The 12,671-nt window shown below is 42.2% G+C and overlaps 1 protein-coding gene across 4 annotated transcripts in view; it reads right to left on the bottom strand.

The window, feature by feature from the left end:
* Window positions 1-12,671, bottom strand: part of DLGAP2 (DLG associated protein 2) — a 674,215-nt gene that overhangs the window by 129,023 nt on the left and 532,521 nt on the right. For 3 of the 4 annotated variants that reach the window (XM_030555545.1, XM_030555544.1, XM_030555547.1), the window contains one exon: window positions 6,372-6,440. The exons of the other annotated variant lie outside the window; for it this stretch is intronic. In XM_030555545.1, coding sequence (XP_030411405.1) covers window positions 6,372-6,440 — 69 coding nt within the window. The remainder of the gene's footprint in view (window positions 1-6,371; window positions 6,441-12,671) is intronic. 4 annotated transcript variants of the gene reach the window in all.

Below are 12,671 nucleotides of genomic sequence, written 5' to 3'. Positions count from 1 at the left end.
CTTCTTTGCTTTTGGGGCAAGGGCTTGCTGGCCATGGCGCTCCCTTTCGTTAATCGATTGGACGATGAGGGAGCAGGGAGGAGGGTGTACATACAGATACTCTTACCCCTTAGAGGGCACCATGTACTTCCTCTCAGCTCCCCTAGCTGTGGGCAGAATAGATGCTGGAGACTGCCAGATGGTATCAGCCTTCGCTTGGATCGTCTGAATAAATGGTAAGGCCACCCTTGTGGGAGTGTCAGCAGACAAAATATCTACCACCGGGTTCTCTATCTCCGGAACCTCCTACACCTGGAGGTTCATATTCAGGGCCACCCGGCTCAGGAGGTCTTGATGTGACCTTAGGTCAATTGGAGGAGGGTCCGAGGAGGATGTCCCCGCCACCGCTTCATCTGGAGAAGAGGAAGAGGAAAGGCCAGGACGATCGGGTCCTCTGTTGTCTCGTGGACTTGGGCGACGTCCGGCTCTGGTGGTACCTGAGGGTCTGCTGCCTGAATGGGAGCATTCTCTGTAGCTGCAGGAGGGGAGTGGCTAACAGTAGCCTCCGGACCCTGTGCTCCAATGGTATGGAGCGTGATGGCACTGGAGGTCCACCTTGGGCTTGGTGATATGCCCAAAGCGTCCAGAAGGACCACTGATGAGGTCCTTGGTCTTGAGCCTGGGTCTCTTGGAAGGCACGGCTGGGGACATCTAAGTCACTGTCCTGTGCATAGGAAGCACTGTCCGCATGGGATGACATAGATGCATGGTGAGACGGCCAAGGAGGAACTGAAAACCCCTGAGAATGGTCTCCATCCCAGGGTAGTCTGTCTGTACGCTGCAGCGGACAGCAGTATCGGGTGGTATATCGGTACCAGGAACAAGACTGGGACCTGCGACCGGAACAGTACTGGGAGGTCGACCGGGACCTCGAAGCTCGATGCCGGGAGCGGCTGTGAGAGGTGCGGTGCCGTGAGCGGTGCTGGGAGTTTGATCGGTACCGAGAGTATCGGGCTGGCGAATGGGGTCTTGAATGGTGTCGCGAGTGTGATTGGTACCGAGATGGAGAACGGTACTGGGACTGCGAGAACACTGGCGGGACCACGATCGTGATCGGTGCCTCTCAGCGGTGCCGACGGAGGATGGTCTCAGTAGGGCAGGCTTGCCTATGGACTGTATAACCTGCACCGGCAGTGCCGGGGGTTGAGGCAGCGCAGACTCTGTCAGTGCAATCAGTTCCCTTGCCGTAGAGAATGTCTCCGGCGTGGAGGGAATAGTAAGCTCAACCACGGTGCGTGCCGGGGAGCTGTCAGGCACCGGATTCGACAGCTCTTGCGGGACCGGAATCGACGGTGCTGAAGTTGTCGGTGCCATGGCAGTAGTCGGTGCTGGGCAGTCCGACTTAGGCGGGTGCTCCAAGTGCGGCGTGGACACAGAAGCTGCAGGAATCTTATGTTTTTTTACCCACGGGGAGAGGGAGCGGTGCCAAGCAGACATCTGGGCTGGTGATGGTTGGTGTCGAGGGGCCTTAGCAGTACCGGTGCACTCCGGTGCCGAAGATGCACTTCTCCCCGGTGCGGACTGTCCAGCGCTTGGTGCCGATGGTGGAGGGGTAAGAGCTGCCTCCATCAGGAGCTGTCTGAGATGAAAGTCCCACTCCTTTTTGGTCCGCGGCTTGAAGGCCTTGCAAATGCGGCACTTATCTGCAAGGTGGGATTCCCCGAGGCACTTAAGGCAGGAGTCGTGAGGATCTCCTGTAGGCATCGGCTTGTGACAGGCCGAGCACGGTTTGAAACCCAGTGAACCGGGCATGGGCCTCGGCACCAGGTGAGGAGAAGGGGCTAATCCCCGAACTCCTCTTAACTATATACACTAACTATGTTAAAGAAAATAATAAACTAACTGCAAGTATAGAAATTTGAACTATATACACAATAACAATGAGAAAACTATGAGTAGTTAGGGAGGTGGAGATCAGCTAAGCCGGGATCCACTGTTCCAACGACCGACATGGGCGGTAAGAACAAACTGAGGGGCGGTTGGGTCGGCAGGGGTATATATCCGGTGCCATGGCGGCGCCACTCCAGGGGGCGCCCAGCTGACCCACTGATGGTTATCTTTCCCCTATTTATTCCAGCATGAAAATCACCCATTAAAACTTTTTTGAAATGCAACCCTCACCTCCAAACATTTCTTTTACAATTTGGTCCCTTTAAATATAACACATTTTCCTTATTTCTCTCAGACTAGCATTATTTTGTGGTGTCCAAAGTCAATAGTCACTTTGCAGGCCAAAATGAAAAGAGACCCTGCCCTAGGACTTTACAGTTTAAATACAGTACTAGCAGAAAGCATAGCTTCACAGAATGCTACTCCCTATGGGCCCAATCCTACATTAATAATAATGTTAATAAAACTGTGTATTTAGAGATCACACATCATCACAGATCTCAACATAATGCACTGCGGCAGGCAAGTTTTAATAACTTAAGTTTTGCAGATCCAGAGATTTAAAGTGACTTGCTCAAGGTCACGCAGCATGTCAGACTTTATGACTCTCATTCCCAGGCCCTTTCTTGTTGACCTCATTGCCTCTCATGGATGTTCCCAATGGAAACAATGGGGATTTGGGTATGAGAGGAATGCTGGATCAAACTGGATAGTAGATTTCATAATAACGAAAGCTCTTTCCATACTGTGATCTCCATTAAACAAACAACAATGTAGAAACCTCTGAAATATTACCCTAAAGAATAAAGTGGGTTCAAAAGCTTTGGTAAGCCTTTTAAAAAGAATCCAATAAGCTTTTAGTTGTATAAACTGACGAGCTGTTTTGCAGAATCAATACTATCCCAGAGTTGATCTCGGTCCTGTCCCTTGATAGATTCTCTCATTTTATGCAGGGGATTATTAATAATTCTATTTGGCACTTACACAGTGCTTTGAAATTTGTGAAATACTGTACAAACATTAATTAATCCTGACACTATCCCTGAAAGCTAGGCAGGTAATATCCAAATTTTAGAAACAAGAGAATAGAGGCAGAGAGATTAAGTGATTTGCCCTAGACTACAGGCAAATCGATGTCAAAATCAGGACGTCTTGGGTCAGCATTCTAAGCTCAGATCAAAAGCCCACACCTATGGGATCGGAGTGCATCAAAGACATCATGTCTTTTCTCTCTATTGCAGGCTGTTTCTAACATCACTTTAATATTAGAAAACAAGGGCCCTATTCTCTGCCAATAGGAGACTTCTACTAATTTCAATTAGAATTACCCATACCCTGCTGGGGACAATAGGTGCCTACATTTCTCCTATACCAACTGTTGTTTGGGTTAGAGTACGAGTGATAAAAGCAAGTTTCCCTTTTAGGATCTGATCTGGTTCCTGCTGATTTCAATGAGAACAGGACCAAACTCCACATCAGAGACATCTTATTCTGGTTCACATAATAATGAATTGGAAATAATGGAATTCTATGGAATCCTCCACCCCCAATCATGCATACTGAGCCTTTACATAAAATTGCCATGAGGATGCCTCTTGTCTATCACATATCTTGGTGATCTGTCAGTTAAGGAAGCAGAATCCCTGATTTCTTCTGCAGAAGTAAGGTGGGAGGATGCACAACAGGTCCATGAGGGAAGAATTAATTGGAAACTTAAATTGAAACTCACAGAACTTCCTACCCCGACATAGGTTATTCTCCTATATGGGAAGAATGGGGACCTCAGATTCTTTGGACTTGGAATCCAAGAGAACAATACTGTGATGCTGCACCCCATATTCTTCATTAAAATGTTGTAATATGAATATTGCATAACTAAGATATGTTTTATGCGAGATGGGACATGTGAGGTATCATTGGAAAGGTTATGATTTACTGAATATGATTATTCACTTTGTATGCATGCATCAGTTCTGTATCTGAAGTTAGGAATATTGACTATGTAACAATTACAACTGTGTGTGCACTTAGGGAACGCCTATTAGACAGTAGGCAATCAGCCTGAATGAGCGATTAGGAAAGACAATAGAATGGGTCTTTGAAGATGCTCATCTCTCATCCTCCTGGAGTTCCTTCCTGTGGATGTTACAAATAAACCTTTTCTCATGGTGGCGTTAACACTAAAAGGTCACGTGATAATGTGGCCTGGTAGGGAGTACCACTTTGGACACTGCTGGTAATTTTTCCATTGGAAATAAAGGATTCCTGAATTATGTACATCCTATTTAAGGCTGGAAAGTGAGTCAATCAGGGCTCTTCTCCATTGCCTCTCCACACAAGAAGGAATACTGCTAAAAGCACCAGAAGAAACAAAGGAACTAAGCTGGGAAAAGCCAAGGGGTGAGTTCAGGCTGAGACAGGGGTCTAGCCTGTGAAGAGAAATAAAAGGAATGCTAGGATGCAGAAACTCTGCAACCTGCCTAAAACAACATTGAGAGTGAGAACTTACTATTTGTAACCCATTTCTTAAGTGATTTAAGCTTAGGTTGCGTGTTTTGTTTTATTTGCTCAGTAATCTACTTTATTTTGTTTGCTATCCCTTATAATCACTGAAAAGTTACCTTTTGTAGTTAATAAACTTTTTTTTTGTTTATTTCAAACCCCAGGTTGTGCAATTCATAACTGGGGGTGGAGGGCAAAAAGCTGTGCATATCTCCCTCCACTTCGAGGGAGGGGGCGATTTTTATGAGTTTATACTATATAGATCTCTATTCAGTGCAAGACAATATCATTTTGGGTTTACACTCCAGAGGGTGTGTGCACAGGAGAGCTCGGCATTCCCCTAGCTAAATCCTCCCACAGAGAGCTAATCCCAGACGCTGTGTGATTCTACTGCTGGATGTGTTCCTGCCTCTGTGTGTGCTAGAAAAGGGCTTGAGAGCCTGTCACAGCAGCACAGAGTAAGGGAAATCCAGGCTCGTAGGACAGGCGGGCTCAGTGGGATCCCAGCACATTCAGTGGCACCCCAAAATGGGGGGTCCAACCCATCACAAATACTTTTGTGTGGTATGACGAGTACAGCACACAATATTTAATGAATGCTTATACTGTAACAATATCATCTTTTCTTGTGTCCTCTCTTCCTTTGCTGATGCAACTTTTTTTCTTTTTGATTGTTCTTTACATTTGCTACTGGTTTTAATTAATATTATACAATAACCCCACAATCTTTTCCTAATCAGGATGCTGGATGATAGATCAATTTAGCACATACTCCCAAGGCTGGTCTCTTATTCCTTGATTAATTATTTTCCATTTTACTTACATGGAACTCCACTAGCTACTGCCTACTCAATCACTTAAAGGAGCCACATACTTCTGCACCAGCTTGCATTGACCTATATATTATTTGCTTTGTCTTCAGAAATACTGCAGAGGAAAGTTCCCAGTAGGTAGGCTGCAGTGGCACAAAGCGTCTACAACTCCCACATGGTAGGGAAGGGGACAGCTGGGAGCCAGAGTGGCATAAAAAGTAGGTATAGTGTTGCCCCCATTGATAGTAATCTGGTGTTGCGTCCATTGATAAGGATCATCTCTGCCCCCTTACAGTATGAGAAGAAACAGAGAGTGGAAGTGGAAATATTTAACTTGTGACCTCTTACTAAACTGAATAGTTTTCATCTCTTCTTAGTACAATCTTCTATCCAGCACTATTAATGCTTTATCCCATAACTCTTTCCATTAACCTTTCATCTCTAATGTGCAGTCTTGGGAAATGCATGTTTTTCAAAACTCATATATCCCTCCAGTGATATCTACAAAACTCCCATTGACTTCAATAGGTGCAGAGAGTTAGGCCAGCACTGATTGCTTTTGAAAATCCAACCCCAAGAGACGAACTAAACACAATGGCCTTCTGTCCCTGAATCACTACTCCTTAATCAAACTGTGCTCTTCTGGGTTTTTTTCCTAACTAGACCCTTTAGGATAATGATCAAGATTTACTTTCAGTTTACAATTTAGCGGTCTAGACAGAAATGCTAAATATTCCTAACAAAATGCAAAATTACTCAAAAAGAAAAACAAATGAATAAACCACACCCCTAAGATATTAATTAATTTGAAAATATGCACATATGGGTGAAGAAATTTACTAAGGTACATTAACATTTTGACAAAAACTATATATTTTCTTAGCTTATTTTCCTTTAGGGTCTTTTTTTTTCTTTTTCTTTTTTTTTTTAATAAAGGTTTTCTGTAGCACTTCCCAAATAATTGGGAATTGAATCTGGATCTCTTAGGAAAAATTAAAGCTCCAACAATTTCCTTGCTTATTCCTTTTAGAACTCTTGGTTGCATATTATCCAGACCTGATTCTTAGTCTACTTTAAGTGCCTCTAATCTTATTTAGCATAAAGTTATCTAAGAGATAATATCTGTACCTAGCTCCTCCTCTGTCGTCCCCGGAAAACTGATCCCCGACTTGAGCAGATGATCGCCACCCTCTTCTTCTGTAAAGACAGAAACAAAGTAACTATTTAATAACTCTGATATTTCCATATTCCTGGCTATAAGCTCTCCATTCATTTTTAAATGACTCACCATACTACTGTATGTGCTGATTGATGGGGGGGGAGGGAGAGAGGAAAGGGATCTTAAATTCTCAAATATTTGTTGCCCTTCTTGCTTTTCTAAATTTATTTTCATGCTTTTCCTTTGGTTTTGAAACTTCCCCACATGGGCAGATTCTTTGTATCAATAAATGCCTTTTGTTTATCTTGCATTTTGCTTTTTCCGTCTCTGCTTAGTCACACTGATTTCTGGTGCCCTTTTAGGTTTCCTTTTTTAGTTACTTTGGAAAGAATTCTTATTTTAACTTCCCCAGCTGTGTCGTAAATACTTCCCATTTTTCTCTGCTTATTTCACTGCTATCAATGATTTTCAGCCTATTTTCTTTCACTCACAACTTAATCTTTTGAAGTTTGAACCTATAAGGTCCGGTAATTTTGTGTTTGTGATTTTTTTTGGCATTGTAGTTCAATTCTCTTCACCACAAATTTCCTGCATGACCTTGGGCAAGTCACTTAGCCTCATTGTGCCTTAGTAGAATAACTTTACTTGCTCAGAAACTACAATAACAAAGGGCATACAAGTACCTAAAATTATCCTTATCCTTACATTCTCTATTTTTTCTTTGTCATGTCTCTTTTTTGGTCCTATTCACTTTTTTTTTTCTGATACAGTTCCCAGGAAATTCTTTAAGTCAAGACAGTCTTTCATAGCATTTCTCCCCATACTCTGTTTTTCAATCAAAAGCGCAAGTAGTCCTAAGTAAAAGAGTGAGTGGAAGTGAAGGGAGAGGTACTTCCTGTCTCCCACTGCTTAGCCAACTGGGAAACAGTGTACACATTTTCAGGAAACAAACACAGTGACACACTGGGCTTCTCTACACTACTTTTTGTTGAATTATAACCTGAGTAGCTGATTTCCAATTAACTCACATTCATGAATACAACTGTTATTCTTAGGAGGACATTCAAACCTTTGAAATAGGCTACAAATTAGGCCACACCTGCTTTTCTTTTCAGGTACCAAGGTTACATAACCACCACATCAGGTATGTAGTTTGTGTGGTTTGACTTATCATGAAAACAAAATTACAGTTTTTGCAGATTTCAATGCTGTATTTATTAAATGTATACACCTGGTATATTTCCAGGCCTAGTAAATTTTTAGTTTGCAGTTTTTAGTTGTGTGGTAATGTGAATTAACTGATTTCCAATTAACTCAAATTAAATAACATGGTTGCAAATGTTAATTTAGACACTCACAAATGTTTGTTCCTGGTCATGCTTCACGCTAGGCTTCGGCTAATATAATTGACTGAATAAGAGTGGGAAGTACAGTCCAGACAGTGTACGGAAAAGAGAATAAAAAGTTTCAGAAAAAGTAACATGTATTCCTACATTTATCATAGTTAATATACACTTGTTTTATTCACATTCAACGTCCTAGAAATCTAGTCAGTTAAGTGACAGAAAAGGAATCTCATATCATTTAAAAAAATGACTGGCACATGTATTCAAATTAAATTTCATTTGCAGGGGTAATGGACAACTCTAATTGAATGTAAGCACAAATTAGACAGCTTCCATGGAGACTGTGTCCATGTGATCTGCATATACTGTAACTCATAAGCGAAGCCTCTAATTCAGCTGCATTGGAGTCTAGAATCAAAAGGAAGGCATGAAAAAATAGAGTCCCCCCAAAACCCAGAAGATCCTTTAAATTTTTGCAAATAATTAGCAAATATCACAGGAAACTTAGTGAAAAAGAAGCTTTCCTTTAAGACAGTAATTTTGTGCAAGTAGCTATATTTTGAAATCACAAATCATGTATCCATCCAGAAACACCTAAATCATCATCAAAAAGGAAAACAGAAATGTATGCAGTAACTCCTCCCATGCTAGAAGTCTGTAAAATTAATATTTACTCAACCTCAAGTTACACTAAAATTGTAGGAAAAATTCTGAAAATACTCTGAATATGTCTGACACATTTTAGACAGAATAGGGAAATAACTCTTCTATCTAACTTAATTCTTTTTCCAACTGCCCTTGCTGCTAAGGAGCGGGGGGGCACGGGGAGTTGGGGGGAGAGGAGAGAATGGCTGCTACACAAACAAAGGGAGATGAAGATGGATGAATAAGCCCAAAAGAGGTCAGAGAAAAGTTGGAAAACAATTAGCACAAACTATCAAGGAAAGTTACAGCACAGGATCAAGACTCAAGAGACCATGATTGTGATTCTGGCTCTGACACATAATTTCCTGTGTAACCTTGAACAAGTCATTTAATTAATCTGTGCCTCAGTTCCTCAACTGTAAAATGAAGATAATCCTTCCCTATCTGATTGGTCCCTTGTAAGAATAAACTTCTTACTGCTTGAGATGCATTCCACTAGTAAAAGGTATGACAGTATATAGATAGTTTAAATCCCAGACATGAGGAGTAATTCTCCTTACATTTTTCATCATAAATTTATAACTGTTCACATGTAACCTTACTGCTTAGATCTTTTCCTCACACATGGCTACTGTCAGTTCAGTCAGCCTTTGAATAAATTGAATTCATGCATTCTGCACTGATGAAGCCAAAGTTAATCAAAGGTCTCAGTGATTCTTGTGGCATTACAAGGATAATCTTTGTCTGAGGTTCTTAAACAATTACTCTAACGTACTGTAATTACTTTAAGAAAGGCATGGATGGCTTTTGTTTGGTCTGGTTACATTTTTTCCTATTAATAATCATTTTTATTACTAACAAAATTAAAATAATCTTTCATTCATTAGTGTTTTTCCTATGTAATGGTAATGAAGCAGGGCACATTGTGCTACACACTTATAGCGTTCTTGTGTCATTCTAGCATTGTTCTAACATTCTAAAATGCTTGCATGCATGGATCATCTGTTACTTTCCTCATCCTAGAACACAGATCCAAATTGTGCCACCTGCCCCACCGCCTGCAGTGGCACTAACTCCAGAGGATTTGAAAGCAGTCGCTTTACATGATAATGCTAACCTTAATGTGAAACTACTCGATGAGGGATAAAGTGAAAGGGCTTAGAAAAAAAAAAGACATTAACAATAAAGGTGAGATTATGAAAATAGGATGATTTACATTTTAAGGATTTGAATAATGTAAAGAACTCACATTCTGCAGACAACGGATACAATTACTAGGTAAGTCTCCTTCAAGTGCAAACATTATAGATTAATATAAAGAGAAATCCCAGATCTGTCCTCAGAAGAACATAACACTCCTGTTGACTTCAATGGGAATTGTATGTGACTGTCATGGGGGAAATGACAGGCTAAAAAATACCTAGATGTCTATTTGCTTTTATGAAAGCTGAATTTCTAATCAAGCGATGCCGTAAGGCACTCATCTATGAAAGCAGCCACGCCTCAGGCCCCAATTTTCTGTTCTGGCTGAACTCTGCTTGGTTCAGTGAGTCAAGGATGGTCACTTTATTTTCCACATATTCTGGGGCCAGTCAGCAGAAGGTTCAGCCTCCATTACAGATTAAAGCAGTCTCTGGTCAACTCTAACTACCACCCCACTGTTTGTCTATTGTCCAAGGAACTGTGCTGGCAACCAGGAAGAGCCTTGGCCTGATGAAACACGTCATCTACACTTCAATTTTTTTAATCTGAATTAAAACATATGAGCAGCAGCTAAGAGCGTAAATTGTAAAACAATATTTTAGTGAACGTGACTAAGCCCTCGTCCTCTCCTACCTTTATTACAGCAACTGCCTCCTCTTAGGCATCACCGATTCCCACACCATAGCCTCCCTGTTCATACAGTATGCTTCTACTAATAATAGCCTCCTCCCCCACTGATCCAACCCTGTCAATCCCATGTCCTTCCAGGGAACAAGCTACCAATCCAAAGTGCAGTAAGGGCTCACCCTCTCCTCACTGACAACCCTTCCAAAGGTGCTCTTCAGCAAGGCCCATAATCAGTTATCTGCCTTCGCCACCACAATGCTGCATGGGAGACAGAGCTAAAATTCATATTAAACTTCATAAATAAATTAAAAATCAATTATCAGCCTCCTCTGGGTCTCCTAGTGCATCTTACCTTAGCAATGTCTCTCTTTTAGCCTGTAAACTCCTTAGGCAGGTACTGTTCTTTTTTGTGTCATGTATAGCACCTGGCATACTAGCAGTGCTTAGCAAGTAACAGACTACCCTTATACGTTGTTTTGACAGTGTATCAGTGTGTGGCAGATACAGAGAGCCGGGGAAGGAGTGGATTTAAATTGGAAACCATGATTATAACAAAAATTAAAGATTATGTTGAAAGGTTTAAACTCTTGGGGGACACTTTTTTGGGTGCCCTCTTTGGGCAGTGGGAAAACAAAAGAAATTTGGTCACTTTGCCAAGTTGCTCTTTTTTTTCCTATCAACACCACTATTGGTTTTACACCATTTCCTTTTATGTACCATCTGGTGACTTCACAAACTGGAGAATTCATTGCACATGTAAATTAAGATAATGATTAGTTTGGCTTTTCTCCTTATATAGGCAAAGTTTTTTGATAGGTTATGTTAATAAATGTTGACTAAGTCCTTGTATTTAATTTAGTGCCGTTTGCTACTATCTGTGCAGCAGATAAGAAAGAAGGATTGATGAAGCCTAGATCTCTTTCCAGTCTAGTCTGAAAAAGCTAGTCAATCATAACGCCTCTTCAATAAAGCTGAAGAAGTTGCCTGTGTCTGTACGGTTCTATTTTCCAGGGAGCCTAAATGCTGATTTGTCCTTACTGAAATCAGCAATGATCTTATAACGAAAAGAGGACACCTGCAACAATGGCTCCGGAGAGAAAAACCCTTCATTCTGTGAGACAGTGTGCTTCATAGAGCCTAAAAATTCCCCAAAGCCCCTTTCTGCTGACTTTTCAAAACTGGAAGGGTTTCAGTCAGACTTCCGAATGATCCATTTACACATTTTATTGCATTTCAGGCTCCATGGTAGACAACCAAAACTGTACACGATTAAATAACAATTCGTTATCTAAATAAAATTCATTAGCTAAGCAGCATGAATGATGTCCTTATTCAGCAAGGCAAATATTTCTGAATCTTCTGACTAAATCTCCAGCCATTTGATTTCCTTCTGGGCTGATCTCAGGACTTTGTCTCCATCTTCCAAGTCTTTCTCAATAAAATCAATATGGTAAAAATGTTGTACAGTAGATTCCATTTGCTGGCAACACCATAGCTGCTAACAAGCAGAAGGCAGGTTTACAGGGCAGATGCCAGGGAAGGAAGCATTGGGATATGCCTTCCCTGGCTGTAGTGCTGCAGAACTGCCTGCAGGCAGAGCAGCAGCAGGGAGAAAGAGCTACAGCCTAGAGGCTGGGGCTTTCTACAGGGGGTGAGGATGCTGGGCACATGTGGAGCTGTACATCTCCGTGCACTCTCCAGGGGTCAGGACTCAGTATGTCCCAGTGCTTCCTTCACTAGGTGAGCCCCCCAGCAGAGCACAGTCCAGAGAGCACAGTAAGAGATAGCAGGCACCTCCAACATTCAGGCTGCTGCTGTCCTCCCCACAGCTTCCCCTCCCGCCTGTAGCCCCTTGCCTCCTGTGTAGTCCCTGTATGCAGACAGGTTTGCAGGGCTGCAGCCCCAAAAGGAAGTGATGGGACAAGCTGAGAATTATCCACAAGGAGGTGTGCAAGGCTGCAGGCAGGGGAGGCATGTTCCAGTACGTCCTTACCTGGCTAGAGCCCCGGAAACCTGCCTGTAGTGGGTGCTCAGCACCCTGCACCACTTCCTTCCCAGGCTGCAGCCTTGCAAACCTGCCTGAAGCTGTGGTCTCTTCCAAAAATGTTGTTAATAAGCAGCATGCCATTGTCGATATCTGAATCCCACGACATGAAAGTCAATGGGATGAGATCGGTTCTGGCAAAATGTTGCTATTAAGAAGAAGTTGTCAATATCCAGCTTCCTATTAACTGGAATCTGCTGTATATGTGTTCTGTGCCTACTGTACCCTCCTTCAGATGGGAACATGTAGAGGGTGCTTTCACAATGATCTTTTGCTGATGTTTATACACTCTGCATAGGTCCTTGCTGTACACTGAAAGGTAAACGGGGAAGCCATGTCAGGAAACTATGTTGAGTAACTGGCATCATTGTGTGCCTGTCATTTCAAAACTAATGCTGCATCTT

Source organism: Gopherus evgoodei, chromosome 3 (assembly GCF_007399415.2).
Source record: "Gopherus evgoodei ecotype Sinaloan lineage chromosome 3, rGopEvg1_v1.p, whole genome shotgun sequence".
Taxonomy (NCBI): domain Eukaryota; kingdom Metazoa; phylum Chordata; order Testudines; family Testudinidae; genus Gopherus; species Gopherus evgoodei.
This window is presented reverse-complemented; position numbering and strand designations above follow the sequence as displayed.